Raw genomic sequence first — 21,102 nt, 5'->3', positions numbered from 1 at the left:
GCTTTTCTGATTGTGATGACTAGTTCTTTCTAGGATTACATTTTTTATGGAACATTTGTATTTTATCAAAAATAGAAAAACGTCACAGACTCACACCATTGTTCAAAATTTAGGCTCATTTAGGAATGCCATTGTTGTTTATAAAGTCCAATAAAAAATCATATTGTTAAAAAATGTATTGAATATCTGCATAAAGTTAGCGCATAATATCCAACAATCAGCAACAATTAATCTTTTAATGGAAAACTGTGCATATTGATGAAGGTCTGTCACTTCAAACATATCTCTGATTATTAAAAATCCTTTCCAATTATCTTAATAGAGCTGAAAACAGTTGCACTTACAGTCTTATAAGGCAAGAAAACTGCCCAAATTCACACTAGTTGATTATATTTTATTCATTTTTTAAATATTTACTTTTCAAAAAAAATTCTAAATGACCCTAAACTTTATTGTAGCTGCAGAATGGGGTTGGAAATAATACAGTATGTCTGCTTAAAGAATTTTTTGTACGTTCCTTACCTTTTTTATAACATGGATGGGTGCACATTCCCAGGATTTTAAACCTGGCTGTTATGTGAAGTTACTCACCCAGCGTGTTTGTAATTAGTTTTATTCGACACTTATTAAGTCTCACAAATTCTGGAAGGAATTCAAGCTCAGACTGGATTCTCACAGAGGTGCGCCATTAAAGCTGATTGTGTCTGGTGCCACTGTTCTTATACGGCATGATTCTACGGACTGCCAACGGTATGCACGACTTGTCATCACATGAAATGACACTGTAAAATGACACTCGCTTTGCCTTTCGAAATACTGTTTCCCTTGATATATTTTGTTTTGTTTCCCCCTTTTATTTTTTGATTTGCATTTAATTGTTTTTCCTCCCTAAGACATAATTCTACCAGCCAAACACAGAAAAAAAGGGGCAGCAGTTGGCCTTTGGGGCGAGTCACAGGCGGCCAAGTGGGTAAGGTAACGGGTTCAAATCCCGAACTGCCAAGGTCCCCGCACACTGCTCCCCACTAAGGGTGATGGGTTAAATGCAGAGGACACAATTCATTGTGTGCATTGTGTTTTGTGCTATGCTGTGCATCACAATGACAATTATCATTTTTACTTCACACGTTTGTCTGCTCAGGTAAAAGATCAGAGGATTTCCATTTACATTTACAGCATTAATCAGACGCCCTTATCCAGAGCAACTTATAATCAGTAGTTACATGGACAGTCTCGCTGGAGACGCTCAGGATTAAATGTCTTGCTCAGGGACACAATGGCAGTAAGTGGGATTCGAACCTGTGACTACAAAAATAGATAAAACAAGATTGATCTCTATCTATTATTTTTGTTTGGCATGTAATTATTTCTGTCAATGTCTGAAAGTTGAGTCATGGCATCTGAACTTTCTTTAATGTAGAGATGTTTCATTCTGCATCCACACAACTTTGTCATGACAGATTGAAAAGTTCTGTGGATGCAGAATGAAATGTCTCTACATAAAAAAAAGTCCAGTTGACATGACTCAACTTTCAGACAAATTCACCTAATTTCACATATTTCTGTGAACTTAGTCTGCAGTGATACACTTGTATGAAGTGAAGTGATTCACATGTGATACATAGCTGCACAGCACACGGTGCACACAGTGAAATTTGTACTCTGCATTTGTACTCTCACCCTGAGTGAGCAGTGGGCAGCCATGACAGGCGCCCGGGGAGCAGTGTGTGGGGACGGTGCTTTGCACCACTGCCCCTTGAAAATAGTGCCCAAAATGAATCACCTCTCCTCACATTTCTGACTGATTTGTACACTTTTGTAATCATCTTAAGCAGGACAGTCAGGAAAACCCATTTCTAACTGAAGACTGTGAGAAGCCAAGCATGTGAAATTCTGTCATCACAGGTTTAAAGAGCCTAATTTTTTTTTTTTAATATTGTTTATCTCACATGCATTTCTTCATACTTTTGTAAAGTAAGTTTGAAAAAAATCCCAGTGAATAAGTAAGTGTGCAACTTTTGACTAGTGGTGTACGTTTTATATTTTCTACAGTGCAGACTATAATTTTCAGTCAACCATTTGATTTCTTGTGGCATTTTCCAGCAGTACATCAATCATACCAGATGACTATAATATTCTTGGCTCTTATCAGAATTAAAAATTCCACAGTTGTTGTGCTGCATGTTTTTGTTCAATGTCACGTATCGAGCAATTGCAATGAAAATAAAAAAAATAGCAATGATGGCGTTTAATGTGCCTGAGTAATGCATCTGTCAATGATGAGATGTGGAAAATGTGATCAAATCATCATTCAAAACAAAGTTCCTGACTGCCGCTTGATGCACCACCAAGGCCCCGGGGCTGGCGAGGCCTTGGGCTCCCTTTGGATGTGCACATCCTATAGCTCCACGATTAGGTGGTGAATTCCAACAATATTTGGTTAGAATATATGTATATTTGAACATGTGGTTTCACAATTTGTTTAAAATACAGTAATTCAAAACGGAAAATGACCTCGGCTGCCACCCGGCTTCTGGTTCCAGGACAGTTCTGTTATTGTTCTCACTGACCGTGCGGAAAATATACCCCATAAAGGGGGTCGGTTTTCGCTCCTAACGTAATCAGAGTGGCATGGCGAGACGCGAAGCAGTCTGTCGGGCGAGCGATCCGGTAGCGAGTCAAGTGTCTCTTGGCTCCCCCGACAAGACCGACACCTGCTGCCTCGCAGTCTCACGTAATTCTGTTTAGTTTACTAATAACCTGGGAGGGCTGGCGCTATATAAATCAGTCGATGCAGACTGGCAGCTTTATTTTGGACACGGGGAACCAGTTTTTTGAGAAATGAGTGCGATTTCGAAGCAACACGAATGAGTCAACGGCTCAGTTGAGTCAAAATAAATGAAGACAACAGAAGTAGCGCTTGTGAAATTTGAAGCTGGGCATAAAGATTTTTCAAGGGATAAATCAATTTCCTTTGAAAAACAAATCTCTGCTACAGCCTTTTTGGAAGTTCAGGCCATTTGGTTAATTATATGTCGAAAGATATTCTATTAAATGTGATATTTTGGTAGTGACTCTGGCCGTCTGGGGTCATTAGCTAAAGCCCAAAGGACTATTAAGTGAACTTTTCAAAACCTAGCAACCCCCTGGGCACCCACAATACAGATGTTTTAAATGCCACAAATCCATATAACACAGAGAAACTTCTCTAAAACTTGAACTAAGCGAAAACTTGGACAAAGTGCAACAAAACACTTCAAATCTCTGCCTCCTGTACTCAGTACAACTCTGAAGAGTTCTTCTTTCTGAGGTGTGGAGAGTTTATGGTTTTCCAGAACCTTCCGTACCAACACCCATCTCCATATCAAGCCTTGGTCCTGCAGCCAGGGATTTCTTAAGGTAAATAACCACGCCGCCAATCAAGGCTACAACTAGGTACGGTGTCCACTTGCACAGAATTTTTGGTGGCCATGGTCACAACCTAAGAAGCAGCTCAAACTGTGACCAGTTTGATAAGTTAATTTGTTGTGTAAAGTACCAAGACGTTCATCAACGCGAAGAACCTGATGATAATGGAGGTGACAGGTAATGGAGGTGTGCTACTTTTACACCATTCCCCCTTCATCTCCACCAGCACAGCTCTCCTGTCGCGATTCAAATCATTTACAGAAACAACATAAGTTGTGCTCTTTGAGGGTCTGGGTGGTCTCCACCAGTCCACCTCCTGGTGAGGGAGGCTCAGGAGTGAATCTCTGGTAATCTGAGTGACTTCTAATTAATTGTTACCACATGCGAATGGTGACACCCCAATTGTATTGTTCTCCAGCATTAATTACCAATAATTGCAAATTGTTGATTTTTATTTCTGATAGATTTTCCACGTCTCTTCACTCTGCTCAGGTACGTTTGAAAAACAGATGGGGGTGTTACAAAATGTGGATGTGATGGATTCACTGGTTGCTGAAGGAAGGCAGTCTGTTGTCACACACAGTTTAGTATCTCTTAGCTGACACATCAGCTTTCTGCAGGAAAGTGAGGGATGTAGGAAATCAAGGCATGTAGGAAAACATTTACATTTACAGCATTTATGAGACGCCCTTATCCAGAGCCACTTACAATCAGTAGTTACAGGGGACAGTCCCCACCTGGAGCAACTTAGGGTTAAGTGTCTTGCTCAGGGACTCAATGGTAGTGAGTGGGATATGAAAATGGGTCTTCTGGTTCATAGACGAGTGTGTTACCCTCTAGGCTACTGCCATGAACAATGTCTGGACTGGAGTTTTCAGGCATTTCATGTTATTTTAATGGACAACCAAAAACATTTATCTCTATTCATTCATTGTTCAAATGAATATTAATAATCAAAATGGTGGGTTCAGTAGGCTTCCACTTGAGCTTATCCACTGATCCCCTCTTGCCCTCTCCTCTGCCTTAAAGGGGTTTGGTTGTGTAGTGGAAGAGTTGCTGATCAACAAATTCAAGCAACAGAAAACTATTGTAGACAACGATTTATTGCAACACACAACAAGAGAACAGCCAGCCAGTCGATGGAGTCGCCCTGCAGCACCTCAGGGCTTTCGTTCTCATACATCTCTCTTATCTTTGGTCACACATCATCAAAACATCAACTGTGTGTGTGCTTAACCTTTCTTCCTTTCTCAATAATGCGTGTGAGTGTTTGTGTTATCTATGTTTTTCTGCATATACGGTTAACTAAAATGTGTTAGATTTATGTTTTTAAAGTTCACGTTCACTCCCAGGATTCATGTGAAGTAAGCTAAGGGACGCCTCAAGGACAGGCCTCGTTCCTCTATGATCAATACATTATACATGTCACATGATCCCATCATGTGACCGGGAGTAACACGGAAACGAGGTAACGTGACTCCTATATATTAGGCTGGAGAGCAGCTGCCAATTGCTCAGTCATTGAATGACGCACGACATTCGACTCGGCTCCGAAAACCCGCTCCCAGTAAGACCGTACCTGTCCTCTATGTTCTCCTGATTCCTGAACTCCTTCCTGTCACCCTGTCCTGCCCTGTCTTGTGTCTTAATACGCGAACGACAACATCAGTGTGGTGTTGCGGCTCGCGCCGTCCCCGTTCGCAGATTAACGTGGAGGAACTTACCTGCCTCCCTGCGTCCCACCGCACTGAGGTCTCTCGTTTCCTCCTACACGTCTCTCTCGTTCTGGTCCCGGTTCGCGTGACAGAATGACTGAGCCAGAATTACGCGCTTCACAACTCGCTGCTTTGTGCGATCGGATAGCGCGGCAGGAGAGTCTTTTTGGAAGTCTGTCGCAGGAGGTTCGCTTACTGCGGCAGCGCGTTCAGGAAGTGACCGCCGCGCACCGAGACCATGAAGCGGCGAGCGTGGCGCAGAGCCCTCGCCCCCCCGCGGTTCCCGAACCCAGTTTGCCGCTCCCGGAGCGCTGGAACGGGACCGAGGGGAGCGGCGAGGTGCTCCTCACCGCTCTCTCGTTGATTTTCGAGCTACAGCCTAGCCGCTACCCCAGTGCCCGGTCCCGAATCGCCTTACTCCTAACCCGGCTCGGTGGTTCCGCCGCAGAGTGGCCGGCTGCGCGAATTAATTCCCCAAGTTCTGCGTCCCTCTCGTATGCCGAATTCGTGGAGGAATTAAAAATCACCTTCTGTCATCCGGACGGTGTGGAAGACGTCGCGTCACAGCTTTACCATCTGCGCCAGGGTACCTCATCGGTCAGCCAGTTTACCGCCAGATTCCGGACCCTGGCTGCAAAGACTCCGCTGGGCGACCACGCCCTCCGGATGATGTACTATGAGGGACTGGCCCCACGAATTCGGGGTGAGATGGTCAGTCGGGAGATGCCAGCAACGTATGAGGCCCTCATACAACTCGCAATGCGGATTGATCGCCATCTGCTGGCTCTCCCGAAAACTGCGGCCCCCACTCCGACCCTGCATCAGACCCCTCGACCGCCTCTATCACCACTTCAGCCCACCGTCACTCCTCCAGACCATAGGGGGGAACCCATGCAGCTGGGACGGACAACCCTCACGCCTGAAGAGAAGCAACGGCGTTTTCGGGAGGGTTTGTGTGCATACTGCGCTTCCCCCTCACACATCCGCCTGACCTGCCCTATTCGTCCGGGGAGACGGGACACCCAGCAGATCAGCACGGCACGGCCATCTAGGCCCCTTCCTCCACATCTGATGCCACCGACCTCCCGACTCACTCTCCCGGCCGTCCTGGAATGTAATCAGCGAAGCATCTCCACCACAGCCTTTGTGGACTCCGGGGCGGCTGGAAACTTCATAGACCACTCCTTCATCCGACAACATCACATTCCCCTGGAACTCCTCCCAAGTCCCCTCACAATCACCTCCGTGGATGGTCATCCTATCTCCGCAGGACCCATCATTCACCGTACGGTCCCTCTGCAACTCCGGCTGGACTCCCATGTGGAGAAAATCCAATTTCTGGTGACCAAGATCATCACCTCACCACTCCTCCTCGGGTTCCCCTGGTTGTCCCTACATGAAACCCATCTCTCCTGGTCGTCGGGCATGGTGTTGGAGTGGGGAGCGTACTGCCATCACCATTGCCTTCTGCCACAACCCTCCTCGTCTGTCTCCACGAACCCAGAACCGAGTCCTCCAGTGTTAGACAACATCCCCTCCTGTTACCATGACCTAGCCACCGTCTTCAGTTCAGCCAAAGCCGCCCAGCTGCCTCCCCATCGACCAGGCGACATGGCCATTGATCTGCTGCCAGGAACCACTCCTCCGAAAGGACATCTCTACTCCCTCTCCAAGGCAGAGCAATTGGCCATGGAGCGGTTTGTGGCAGAGGCGCTTCAAAACGGCACCATCCGCCCCTCGACCTCCCCGGCCGCGGCAGGGTTCTTCTTTGTGACCAAGAAGGATGGTGGTCTGCGACCGTGCGTGGACTATCGGGGGCTCAATAAAATCACCATCAAAAATCGAACACCGTTACCCCTCACCAACACCGCCCTGGACGCCCTCTCGGGAGCCAAGTATTTCACGAAGCTGGATCTCCGGTCTGCCTACAATCTGATTCGTATCCGGGAGGGCGACGAGTGGAAAACCGCCTTCATCACCCCCACTGGTCATTTTGAATCCCTAGTAATTCCATTCGGTCTATGCAACGCACCCGCCGTCTTCCAGCAGTTCATAAATGATACTCTCCAGGACATGCTGGGACGGTGGGTGTACGCCTACCTGGACGACGTACTCATTTATTCACCCACTCTAGAATCCCATATTCAACACATGAGGGCAGTACTAAAGAGATTGCTCGCCCACCGACTGTACTGTAAGCTGGAAAAATGCGCCTTCCACCAGCGCTCCACCACGTTCCTGGGTTTTACCATCTCGTCCCAGGGTGTGGCCATGGAGCCCAAGAAGCTAGAAGCAGTGGCGTCGTGGCCCCTACCCACGACGCTGAAGCAACTGCAACGGTTTCTTGGGTTTGCAAATTTCTATCGTCGCTTCATCCGTGGCTACAGTACGGTCGCAGCACCCCTCACTGCTCTCACCAAACCGTCACCAGGTCCGCTTCACCTAACCCTGGAGGCCATTCAAGCATTTAAATCTTTGTGTCATCATTTCACCACCACCCCCATTCTTCAACACCCAGACCCTACCCTTCCGTTTGTTGTAGAAGTGGACGCGTCAGAGGTGGGTGCTGGCGCCGTCCTCTCTCAACGCGGTCCGGACCGGAAATTGCACCCGTGTTGCTTCTTCTCGCGGAAGTTCACCCCTGCACAGCAGCGATACGGGGTGGGGGACCGTGAGCTGCTGGCAGTCAGGTGGGCCCTCGAGGAGTGGCGGCACTGGCTGCAAGGCAGTGACACCCCCTTTCTGGTCTGGACCGATCACCAAAACCTAATCTCTATCAAAACCACCAAACAGCTCAATCCCCGCCAGGCGAGGTGGGCACTATTCTTTGAACAGTTCGACTTCCAACTCTCCTACCGTCCCGGCTCCAAAAACCAGAAAGCCGATGCCCTGTCCCGTCAACACGCCCCAGACTCACCATCCTCTGACCCCGAACCCGTTCTTCCTCCTCATCGCATCCTAGGCCCTCTCCGGTGGTCCCTCGAGACGAAGGTCCGGGCAGCACAGGCATCCGACCCTGGCCCAGACAACACCCCACCCGGGTGCCTGTACGTCCCAAATATCTGCCGGCCCGATGTACTACATTGGGGCCATTCCTCCGTCCTCTCAGGCCATCCAGGACGCCAACGGACCCTCTCCTTCATTCGCCGAGCATTCTGGTGGCCTTCAGTACGACGGGACGTACAGGCCTACGTGGATGCATGTGATGTCTGTGCCCGGGCCAAGACTCCCAACACTCCGGCTGCTGGGCCCCTGCGTCCCCTTCCCATTCCTCATCGCCCCTGGACCCACCTCGCCTTGGACTTCATCACCGGCCTCCCTGAAGCTAGTGGTATGACCACCATCCTGACCATAGTGGATCGTTTCTCCAAAGCGGTCCACTTGGTCGCCCTGCCCGGCCTACCGTCCTCTGCCACAACCGCTGACCTCGTGCTTCAACACGTGGTCCGCCTCCATGGGTTCCCCCAAGACATCGTCTCTGATCAGGGACCCCAATTCGTCTCAGCTGTGTGGAAGGCGTTTTGTCGCCTTATCGGATCCACCTGCAGCCTCTCCTCTGGCTACCATCCCCAGACCAACGGTCAGGTGGAGAGGGCCAACCAACAGCTGGGACGATACCTGCGATGCTTCGCGTCCGAACACCAACGCACTTGGCCCGGGTTTCTCCTGTGGGCAGAGCTGGCCCACAACCTGCAAATCTCCTCCGCCACCGGCCATAGTCCCTTTGAGATCTGCCATGGATATCAGCCCCCCATCTTCACGCACCAGGTGCCTGCAGGTGGGGTCCCCTCGGCCCGTCAGATGATCCGCGGTTGTCGAAAGGCCTGGAAATCGGCGCGGTCGGCCCTCCTCATCGCCTCCCGAAGGATGTCCACCCAGCACGATCGCCGGCACCCTCGTCGACTGCACTTCCGAGTGGGACAGAGGGTGTGGCTGTCCACCAAAGACCTACGTCTCAGGACTGAGTCACACAAGCTGTCCCCTCGATACATCGGACCATTCCGGATCCTCAGTCGGATCAACCCCCTCACATACCGTCTCCAACTCCCTCCTGCCATCCGTGTCCATCCAGTCTTCCATGTCAGTAAACTCAAACCCTTTGTCCGATCCTCGCTTCATCCTCCTGCTCCGGATCCGCCACCGCCACGCATCGTCGACGGGGGACCCGCCTACACTGTGGAGCGCATCATTGCCTCGCGCCGCAGAGGTCGGGGGGTCCAGTACCTGGTGCATTGGACCGGCTATGGACCAGAAGAACGGTCTTGGATCCCGAGTCGTTTCATCCTGGACCCGTCTCTGGTGGCTGAGTACCGGCAGCGTACCGCCGCCGCTCCGGGGCCGTCGGGGGTCGGCCCTGGAGGGGGGGGGTACTGTCACATGATCCCATCATGTGACCGGGAGTAACACGGAAACGAGGTAACGTGACTCCTATATATTAGGCTGGAGAGCAGCTGCCAATTGCTCAGTCATTGAATGACGCACGCCATTCGACTCGGCTCCGAAAACCCGCTCCCAGTAAGACCGTACCTGTCCTCTATGTTCTCCTGATTCCTGAACTCCTTCCTGTCACCCTGTCCTGCCCTGTCTTGTGTCTTAATACGCGAACGACAACATCAGTGTGGTGTTGCGGCTCGCGCCGTCCCCGTTCGCAGATTAACGTGGAGGAACTTACCTGCCTCCCTGCGTCCCACCGCACTGAGGTCTCTCGTTTCCTCCTACACGTCTCTCTCGTTCTGGTCCCGGTTCGCGTGACAATACATTTCAATAACTTCAGAGTACAAGTAGGTGTTATATATGTCTCCAACAAATATCTTATTTATCTGTGCTCCTTCACGCATACACATAGTTAGACGCATGGAAAAACCTGAGTTGAAGTGTGTGAGTTCAGTGAATGTCATCATAATTTTTTTCCTGGCCGCTGATGCCAAGCCAGTATCTTTTGAGCTGACAAAGGCCATAAACAGTCTACATTTAAGCATTGTACACCCAGGGCCCTCTTCGAGGCATTCCGAACCTCATCATAATTTTTTTGGCCTTGCTGGGCCTTGCTAGTCTTATCTCAGATTTTTCCATACCTTCCAAGCTTTGGTTGGCCTTTGACCTCTACTGAGTTTCCTGCAGGTGTGCATGTGAGTGTATGGTCTCATTGAAAGTTCATAAAGTTCAGACTGTAACTGTGTACAGTCACACTTTGCACAGGCTGCAAAGGCCCACAAACATACAATGCGGTTCAAAAATAGTTGCAGTAATCCCATTCTTCCAGTCCAGGAGTCCAGAGGCACAAGGAAATGTAAACGCTTCCCACATGCATCCCCAAAGCCTTCCTTTCTGATCATAAATAAAAAAAACAAAAAAAAAAACAGCCAACAATGCTCCATTTTCTGTGCAGAATAAGTTCATTAGCGCTTTCGTCCGGGGCCTCCTTTTTAATTTCATTCATTACTGAGGTAATGATCTCAAGCAGGTATAAGGTAGAAGAAAAAAGAGAAGAAAAAAGGAACACAAAGCACTCGGAGGTTGAAACAACATCCTTCAGTGCGCGTGCATATTGCATTACATACCAACAGGACATTAGAGGTACGGTTAGTTGAAATGTGTCCTTTGGGAGTAATCAGACTGACTCCAGCTTTCTTAAAGGTCTCCTCTTTTCCCGACTCCTCATTTTTCAGACTCCTGCACCGTGTTACGAGGGGGGGAAAGAAACGATCTCGTTTTCAGCATGAGGTCACAGACATTTTGGTCAGAAATTGATCGTCATTTTCCCCCTTGTCCGCTCATCCTAATTAACTGTGTCTAAAAGACGGCATTATAAATAAAAAAATCCCCCTCGGCCATTTCAGTCTGGAGCTGGGTAGAAGATGACATTGGATTCTGGGGCACTACTGAAGTGCTGCTCTGATCCTCTTGCTGATATTTTTTATTTTTGCCTTTGATTCCACGATGGACTCCAATGTCTCCAGCATGTTTTATTTTAACAAGTTGTGAATGGCAGACATGGCAAAATTCCACAGTTTTGGTGTATTTTGCTGTTTTGCCAGTCTTCATCATGCTTTATTCCAGCATGTATGCGATGCCAGAAATGCCACAATGGCAAGATTTGGTGTATACTGCAAATGTGTTTGCAGTGGCACGAATGTAGCATATAGGTGTTGTTTTTTTGTAGGGTGTGTGTGTGTGTGTGTGTGTCCTCTGTCGTTTGCATTTAGGTACTCTTGGCAGTATCAACAAAGCAGCCATTCCTGGGGCGAACACCGCCAGTCATTAAGCGTAATTTGTCTGGTATCCCTGTGCTGAAAATGCACAACGGAGCTGAGCAAGACAGCGTGGGGCATTCTTCTGAGCTGTCATGTGGAGAGATGGGGGCCCGGGGAGCAGACAGCGACAGGGAGGCTCGCCGTGAGCTCCCACAGGACTCGGGGGTGGGGGGCCTGGGTGACAGCAGCAACCTGAGAGGGACTCCCCTTCCCAGCCGTGCGACGGTTAAAACAACAGCCCCCGCGGCCAGCCAGGCTCCATCTCCCCTGCTGGATTTACGCTCGTTTCTCACCCCTCCCTCTCCTCCTCTCTTCTCTTCTCTCGCTCTCTTTTCTCCCCCCCCCCGTCTCAGCCTTTCAGGACCAGAGGCACCCAGCATTGGTCCGGCACCCCCTTCCCGGCCCCTAAATTATCCCCTCTGCACGCTGTCCTGCTGCTCCTTCTACCCTGTAAATGGCTGCTGTGCGAAGCCAGCGCCGGGGTCCCAGCATTGTGCGGCTTGATTAAATCGCTGCAGGACCTTGTCATAAACTGTCCTGTCCACGCCTTGCTTTTTATGGTGATGGTGCAGCGTGCAGGAGAGGCTCCAGACACCCCTTCCCCACCCGACTCCCATGCGCTGGCCATGTGCGCCGTCCCGGCTCGGCCCGGGACTGTGGCCCTCTGTGATCGCTGCAGACCCTGCCCTCCTTAACTCTCAGGGCCGGGAGAGGCCAGGGCTCAAAGAGTCATTTATGCGCCTTGATGGCTGTTGCGCGGGTCCCTCTCTGCCAAAGAAACGCTCACTTTAATTACTTGCTAATGAAATATTGCTTGTCGAGATGAGGGAATGCTGTTGACCCCCCCCCCACCCCGCTTTAAGACACAGTGAGAAGCAGGGCTCATTTCTCACTTGCTGGAGGGGGTCTGCAGTCACACTTTCCTACGGGACGTGGACACGACTGGAATAGTCCCAGCTTCGTTGCATGTACACCACGATGGGTGATGCGAGTTATTTAGTTGGCGCTCTGGAGAGAAATCTGCATGGCTACTTGTGCCATAACTGCCCTTCGTCAAAGAGACTGTTTATAATGGTGTCACCGTATTATATTGCATTTTTTATGACATTGTTAGTGTTGATTTTGGACGTGCACATTTGACTCATGGACTCATGGTGTCTGCCATCTCGATTTACTAGATGTTTTATTTTTTTCAGGCTGAATTTTTTTTTTTTATTAATTTTCACCTCAATTTGATTTTCAAATTCAAATTGAATTTGATTTGATCATCATTTATTCACAGGACTTAAATTCATTTGGTCTGAATTCATGGCTCACCAGGCATGTTATATTGGATAAAACTGCTAATTTATTCTAAATGCATGCAATTTGTATATGTCATGAAATTTCATTATCATGGGGTGGTGGTGGCCTAGCGGGTAAGGAAACGGACACATAATCCGAAGGCTGCCGAATCCCGAACCGCCAAGGTACCACTGAGCAAATGACCGTCCCCACACACTGCTCCCCAATGTCTTTCATGGCTGCCCACTGCTTGCGTGCTGTGTTTCACAATGACAATCATTTCAATTTTGATATGATATTTTGCAGGTTCTGCATCGGTGTCATATTTAGAATCTCATAACAAATTGTGCCGTGTGATTAATACATTTAAAAGTCCACTATCAAAAATGATTGTGTGCTCTACAAATCGTCCAAAAAACTGTGTCCTTCGAATAAAATTCCACAATATAGTCATGTTCTGTAATGGTGCAGAGATGCCAGTGCTTATTACTGCCCTTTAACAACTCCTGGCACCACCAACTCCAATAACTCCAATAATGAAACATAATGGATAATTCACCCACTCTAGGTTGTACGCTGTGCAAAGTCGACAGAATCTTGCAGATAGCCAGTTTTGTACGTCCATGGCATCACTTGCTCATACATGAGCTGTTTGCATTACAGTCCCAGGTCATTTTTTGCCTCGTTCCTCTCAGGCTGTACATCTTCAAACTTTCCTAAGCAAACACCTATTAAAAAAACTCGAGACGTGAGCAGTAGAGCACATTTTGTGATATGCATCTTGTGTTTGGTGCCAAAATGAAAAGACAGATTTCTTTTGCTTGATTTCTTGATTTCCAGATTACATGGATCTTCATAGCGTGCAGGAGGAAAACGGAGAGAAATATGTAACACTGTGTTATTGTTATATGACTGTTTGTGTTTTTTGAGACATTGAAGTTACTCGCGACCATCTGATAATCTCAACTTTGCTGGTGAACATCATAATATCTGTTTTGTTTCATTGAATTCAGAACATCTAGTTGTATTGGTTCATGTGGAGTTCAACTAAGATGTTTAGGTGACCACTCTCGAAAAATCTGTGTTCCAAAAAGCACTTTTTGTGAATAACACTGATATCAAAATAAGGATATAAAATGTAAGAAGCATATAGTGAATTCCACAAGCTCACTGGTCATCTTTGTAATATACATAAAAAATACCGTATTAGATTTTATGTTACAGTTTGCACATTACATTCATTTTAACTATTAATATCTATCTATCTATCTATCTATCTATCTATCTATCTATCTATCTATCTATCTATCTATCTATCTATCTATCTATCTATCTATCTATCTATCTATCTATCTATCTATCTATCTATCTGAAAAGAAACTTCTTGCCTATTGAAGTGTGCAAGGAAATCATCAATGACTTTCAACCTTAAAATGATAATGAGCTAAGATGAAGACAATCTTCTTCAAAAAGAGCATCTTCAAAGTTCCATTGATCTTCTCTGATGTTCGTCAGTACTCTACAAAGTATCGATATGAAAATGGTGTTGATTGCCAACGTTCTCTAGTGCTTTGGAAGGACTTCATAGGGCAGCGCAACATTTTATCGGTCTGCTTTAAATGACCCAGCCTTTGTCTTGACACCTTCTTATCTTATTTGCGGGAGAGATAACAGTGCGCATGACAAAGCGCTCTCTCTGATAAGCATTCATCAGACAAACGAGGCCAAATCAGCCCACTCAAACCCTCATTACGCTTCCACGGAGGTGATCATGTGCTGTCGGCTACTGTCCCTCTCCCCTATGCCGATAGATCTAATGGCTGTGGTTGTGTGTGGTCGTTCGAGGGGTGGGAGTGAAGAAGGGCCCTGCTCCTTCAACACCGATGCTAAGAGTGTGGAGGAAGGCTGGAGCGGGGACGCGCCTGGGTGGCAGGGGCAGCGTGCGGGGCCTCCCTGGCTGGCGCCTGTAATTTTACCTTCCCATTCATCAGCGCGAGATATTAATAATAACAGCACATCTGGATTCATTTTACTGTCTCCTGTTTTAACCCCTTGGCTGCGCGGCTACTGCCCAGCTCTCCCCGCCTCCCACTTTCCCTCTTCTTTTTTTTTTTTTTTCTTCCCTGTCTGCTCCTGGCTCTTTCTCTAAAGCCAGAAAAGAAGTGCTGGACCAGCCCGAGGCTTTGCACAGTCTTCAGTCTTCTGAACACTTTAGCAGCTTCAACAGAACATTTAAAATGTAACATATTGTAAATATTATAAAAGCTTAAGACCGCATTCTCACGACTGCAAACTAATTGTTTAGTTTAGTTTTGAAAAGTTCCACCTAAAGGCTGATTCAGTGCTGATGTGCTTCAAGCAAATGCCGTGGACTGTGTGCATTGAAAGATTTTCATCTGGTCGAGTCTGATTTACGACCGAAAAAAGACACATGCAGGCACAGCGCAAACAAAAAATGAATCATCCGATTCGACCCAAAAACTACCTCACTGTAAATTTCCATCTCTGGCTAGAAGTTTGCATCCATGTCAAAGGTCAGAGGTCACACAGGAAGTAAACAATACACAACTGTGTTAACTGTGTTAAATATTTATAAATGAATTACATCAATTATCGTGTTATTTTGACTGTTTTGAAGTCTAAAACGTTCAAAATGCTTGCGAAAAACATCAGCGCTAATTACGATATAACTGCTGTCGGCCTCCTGCAGGAGCCGCGTAAATCAGCGCCACTCCCCGGCCCCCGGACGGAGGGAAAGAGCCCGCTGCTGGCTGGTCACGCTGGCACCGTCCGAGCCTCCCGGTGGCTGCAGGTGACAGAGGTCCGCTGTGTGCCGAGCTGACAGGCCTTGAGGACCCGCAGAAACACTAGACTCATTACCAGGCTGCTCCCGCCTGAAGAGAGAGTGATGGGGAGCGGGAGAGAGAGTGACGCGGTGAGAAAAAAAAAAAAAAAAAAAACGACGTTCATCACTCATCTGCTCGCGAGTGAACACAAATGATGTCAGAAGGGAGGCGTGCCAGCCGCACACAAACTATACTGTGCTAACAATTTTTGTTTAAAAAGGCCTTATTTATGTAGTTTTTTTTTTTTTTTTTTGCTCGTTCCGTGGACAAACACCAACCTCCCCAACTGAAACAATTTGTCAGGGCACCTCGAATCCCGGCTGCTGGAGAAATGACACCTTTAACTTAATTACAAAAACAGACGAGGGAATGGAAACGAGCGGCCCAGGTACACGGGCTGAACGCTGCACGTGCATAATGAGTGTTTATGTAAGATAAACCGCAGATAACCAGTCTGCTCGCAAAATGGCGGCGCCACAGGTCTGAACTCGGGAAACGATGTTCGCGTTATTTACGATGTGCAGATGGGGAGCGGCGATCCTGAGGTTGAAGGGAACAGTCGGCGGCGCACAGGCCTTTCTGTTAAAGGTGGATGAGCTGCAGAAAAAAGAAACCCCTGGTCAGCTGGTCAGCTTTGTGAAAGGCCTCAGATTCCATCCTGCCGAGATTTTATGATGTTGAGAACCTTTCCGCAAATTTCTACAATTCCTCCGAAAATGTGACTTCATTTACCACGAATGCATGCAGAAGGGAGTTGTAGTTCATTTTTTCAGTCTTGTTAGCAAAATATTAGCCATAAACATTTATGGCTCACAACATATCACATTACTATGCATTTTAGGCCACAAAAATCAGAGTATTTCTGAACATACGTACCTTCAACACCAGCAGGTGGCATCAAATTTGAAAGTGGGTCTTCTTAAAATAAAAACATATCTTTCCCATTCCTGAGAACGCATCCCAGCACCCTCGCCAATGGCGCTCATATGCACTGCGAACTCGTTCTACATTTCAACTCCACAGCAAACTGATGCCCAGTCATCAGTCAAGCAGGATTCTGCTTCTTTTGTCAAGTAAGGTTTCTACCTCAGCTTTTAATTTTGTATTTTGTATCATGTCACCTTTTAATTTTATATTTTGTATGATCTATTTGCTAGTTGTCTTCTTTTTGAGCTACTTTTCACACACAGTATTTAAGATACCTCTCTGGCTCAGGGACTGCACCGAATTTTGTTGTACAATAAAGATAATCTGATTCAGATTTTTACTGTTAAGGCGAGTCCTCAAAATCCCTCAATCATATTTCATTCTAAGCTGTAAGCTGATGTTGACTACGCCAGTGCCGAGGACATATTTAACACGAGGGGAACTAACAACGTGGAATCTATTAGCCTTTTAGAGCACTGGTTTTTAAAATATGCGTGTATTGATACGCTGCTGTCATTCATGAAACTTTTTATGGACCGAAATGCAATGCCCACTCATGCAGGGGTGCACTGCTCCCATTCCCAATCTCTGGGAAATACAAAATGGAAAGCTTTTCATGAAAGAGTCTCTTAAATCCACCAAGGGGCATAATCCTCGGGCAAATATAGCACAAAGAGCATGTGTCGAAGAAAAATTTTGATTTCTTCAAGGTTTAGAAGCCGGAGAAGAAGGAACATTATGGAGATTCCAAACAGGATGGTTAAAAAAAAACAAAAAAACAATTGCTATAAAAAGTCTGGACCTCCAGACTCGTGAGCAGTAAAATTGTTTGACACGTTAAAGCATGCCATCGTGATTAGCCCTATTAAGGCCAGAAAAAAATAAAAGGCCCCATCAACTCGGAGCGGTGCGGCCAGAGCGATTAATTAACATTAGTTACACTGCTAAGTGTGATTTAGTGGTGATTTGTGTGTTCCTGGATGAGAGGCATGTGGGAAAAAATGCACTAAACAAACCTTCCCCCCCAGCGCCAGAGCAAATAGAATAACACCCACGTTCTTCGTGTCTGTGTGTGTTCAGCTTGGCAATGTGGCCTCAATTAGCGGGGAGTGTGAAAATGGTAATGAGCGAGATAAAGCGCGTGACCAGGGACCAGGGAAATGGACCGTGGGCCCGGAGACGCGCACTCCCTTTCGCTGGAACCTTAGACCGTTTCCATCAGGGCCGATATTTATCTGCGCTGCTTAACCGCCGCTGCCAGACTCCGTGCTCTCGTCTGCCAGCTGATGGATATCTGAGAATGACCAGAGAGGGGGTGGACGGCTGGATCGGACGCTGGGCGATGGGGAGAGTAGGGAAGTTGCCACGGGGCGGACCTTCGGCCGCCGCTTTTTGGATACGATCTTACGTGCTGACCGTAAAGAGTTTTCTGCTGGTCATGTGTGCGCCCTGAATCCAGGAATACGGAGACAGCGGTAGCTCAATACCACAGCCCACGCAGCACACACACACACACACACACACAGGATGTAGTTATAACTATGCAAAGATCTACCCCAAACCTTCGCCCCAGTTACACTGAACATTCATACGTTTATTCATTTCATTTCCATAAGCATTTTTCTTGAGAAATATTTTTACAGTGTTAACTAATGGACTTTTATTTCGCCCCCATACACTTGTTAGGATTTTTTTTTCTAAGTTACCTGAGAGTGAGCCTTAAGGTGTCTGCCAGCAAAGGGATCTGGACTGCTTCACTGGATGGCAAATCAGCAGGAAAAGTGCAGGTTTGACTCGAACGTGTTCATTTTGGAAGCTGTTATCCCTAAGCAAGAAAGGGATGAATGCCTTTGTTCCTTTCAAGGGCCAGACCTTGAGAACGACCCTTTCCCTCTGAGGTTTTATTAGAAGAGGAAATTAACTTTGGCTTGCTTTTGAGCAAAGATGTCTCAATTAACAAGGCGTCTGTCTTAACTGCCGTGCTTTTGTGGGATTAATAATTCTCATTTCCTCCGGCACGGAACTAAACAATTGGCATGAGCTTGATGTTGATGCTGCTTTATTATTCTAATTAAAATAAGTAAATAGTGGCCATAACAAAGAAACTGAACTGTAACCTATATACACATTAAAAAAAATTAAATACAAGATGAAATCGGAGTGGTATCTATTTGTCAAACTTTATTACATGCACACACACACACACACACACACACACACACACACACACACACATACACACTTTCATGTATATGAAAATATATATAAAAAGTTGACATTTTCCAGGCTTTTCACCATCACTTGATCATAAACTGAATGAGTTGAGCACCGAAGCGCTCGTGTGAATTACCTCATTCAAGCGCTGCAACAGAGATGCATTTATCTCGCCGGATGGTTTATGGCTGATGTAGCTGCTGGTAAGTTCTTCCATTAAATTATGTGAAGAGAATGGCCCACTGAGCCGGTGACAGCGGACAGATTTACAAATTATGATGCATTCCGTGGCCGCTTTATTAGGAGATGCTTATTTGGGAGTTTTTTTTTTTCATGATGAGGGAGGGTGACCTCTTGTCCGGTTATATATATCAAGTCCATATACACAAACATATTTTGTATTCACATAAAGAGCTTTTTTGTCGTGTTTTCAACGCCGTCTCCAGCCAACAGAGGGCGACATAACGCGGATTTAAAAAAAAAAAAAAAAAAAACTTGACGACCACGCCCATTTCACATCGGCCCCGCCCCCTTCGGAGGTCTCGGGGATCTCCTGCCTCTCTCTCTTTTTTTTTTGGACGCGTTACATCACGAACCCGCAAGGATATATCAGCGCGCGCCGGCGGGGAGGAAGAGGAACACGCTGGTGATGCTGCGACGCGGAGGACGCAGGGGAGTCCACCGAGTCCACCGAGGGGACGCGAGACGCGCGGGTCGAGGGGAAGGTGTCCGGCGCTGCCATCAATTTTAATTATTCAAGATTTTTGCGCCTTGAACCCCCCGACCCCCCCACACACATCCATACCGTCCTTCCCCCTCCTCCTCCTCCTCCTCCTCCTTCCAGGAGGAAAATAAAAAGGAGACGGGCAGGAGAAGGTATCCCAGAGGAACGTCCAGCAGCCTCCTCCTCGGATCGGTTGCTATGGAGAGCGGAGGTGTCTGAGGTTCTCTCTCTCTCCCTCTCTCTCTCTCTCTCTCTCTCTCTCTCTCCCCTCGATGTGGTTCCTCACCTTTCTGGAAATGGACCAGAGCCCGCGCTTCGCCGCGCTCTGCTTGGCGATGCTCTCCGTCGGGATGGCGAGGGTGGACTGCCAGCATTACTACCTCCTGCGCCCCATCCCGAGTGACAGCCTGCCACTCGTGGACCTGAAAGAGGACCCGGACCCGGTGTTCGACCCGAAGGAGGGGGACCTGAACGAGACGGAGCTGAAAAGCGTGCTGGGGGACTTCGACGGCCGCTTCGTGTCCATCGCGCCGCCGCAGGACAAGCACGCCGCGGGCGACGAGCCGGACGAGCAGGACCCCCCGCAGACCCCCGGCGGGGTCATGCCCAAGGAGCTCAGGTCCATGGAGTTCGAGCTGCAGTTCGGCAAGAAGCGGCGGCCCAGCAAGAAGCTGCGCAAGCGGCTGCAGCTGTGGCTGTGGTCCTTCTCCCACTGCCCCGTGCTTTACGCGTGGACCGACCTGGGCGCCCGCTTCTGGCCGAGGTTCGTCCGCGTGGGCAGCTGCTCCAGCAAGCGCTCCTGCTCGCTCCCGGAGGGCATGGTGTGCAAGCCGGCCAAGTCCACGCACGTCACGGTGCTGCGGTGGAGGTGCCTGCAGAGGAAAGCTGCGCTCAAGTGCGCCTGGATACCGGTGCAGTATCCCATCATAACTGAGTGCAAGTGCTCCTGTTCGAGCTGAAGTCGCGCACGCACTTTCGTTTCGAATGCACTACAATTTTTCTGTAGGAATGTATTTTTTTATTTTTTTTGTATGTGTGTAAATATGTGGTGCCATATAATGACATAGCTTTTTTTGTAAGTAAAAAAGAATACAAAAGTCAGTATTATGTGTAACCAGAGTCTACTGTATTTGTGGAAAATATTGGTTATAACTTCTTTATTATTCTTATTTGTATTTATATTGAAAGAGGTAATGGCGCATAGTTGTTGTTACAAAAGAAAAAAAAAAAAAATTCCACTCTTTGGAAAATGTGGATTTATTGACCTCAGACTTATGACATGGGTTATATTAAAAATCCTGCAGCTGTCACAGCTGGGGTACATCGCAATGGTTTTTGTCATGTAAATTAAGAGTATCTGCTATTTATTCTTTATATTCTTCTCTTTTTTTAAGAAAAAAAAAACATGTAAAATAAAAACCACTCTAAACAGTAAATTTGGTTTGTACACCTGCTTTATTGTCTTGCATCTTGCATCAAGTTAAAATTGAACCATGGTACACCAAAAAACAACAACAAGAAAAAAAAATAGGTAGAAGTATCTTGAAATATTGATATATGTAGATCTGTACAATGTATAGACATGTCTTGATAGCAAGTGTCCATTTTTTTTTTTTGCAGTATATATGATCATGGTGAATAGATTAATGGCTGGTAGTAGCCTGGTTAATAACACGTTCCCCTAAGAATCAAATGACAGGAAAGTTGCTGGAAAGTTCCCGAGCAAGGCA

At 47.3% G+C, this 21,102-nt stretch overlaps 1 protein-coding gene across 1 annotated transcript; it reads left to right on the top strand.

The window, feature by feature from the left end:
• The first annotated feature begins 19,243 nt into the window (after positions 1–19,243).
• Positions 19,244–20,359, top strand: nog1 (noggin 1). Its single transcript, XM_028987298.1, has one exon. The coding sequence runs from the start codon at positions 19,645–19,647 to the stop codon at positions 20,329–20,331; it is 687 nt and encodes a 228-aa protein (XP_028843131.1). The 5' UTR covers positions 19,244–19,644; the 3' UTR covers positions 20,332–20,359.
• The last annotated feature ends 743 nt before the right edge of the window (positions 20,360–21,102 follow it).

Source organism: Denticeps clupeoides, chromosome 7 (genome assembly GCF_900700375.1).
Source record: "Denticeps clupeoides chromosome 7, fDenClu1.1, whole genome shotgun sequence".
NCBI lineage: Eukaryota > Metazoa > Chordata > Actinopteri > Clupeiformes > Denticipitidae > Denticeps > Denticeps clupeoides.
The sequence above is the reverse complement of the archived record's forward strand: the minus strand, read 5'-3'. Positions and strand labels throughout refer to the sequence as shown.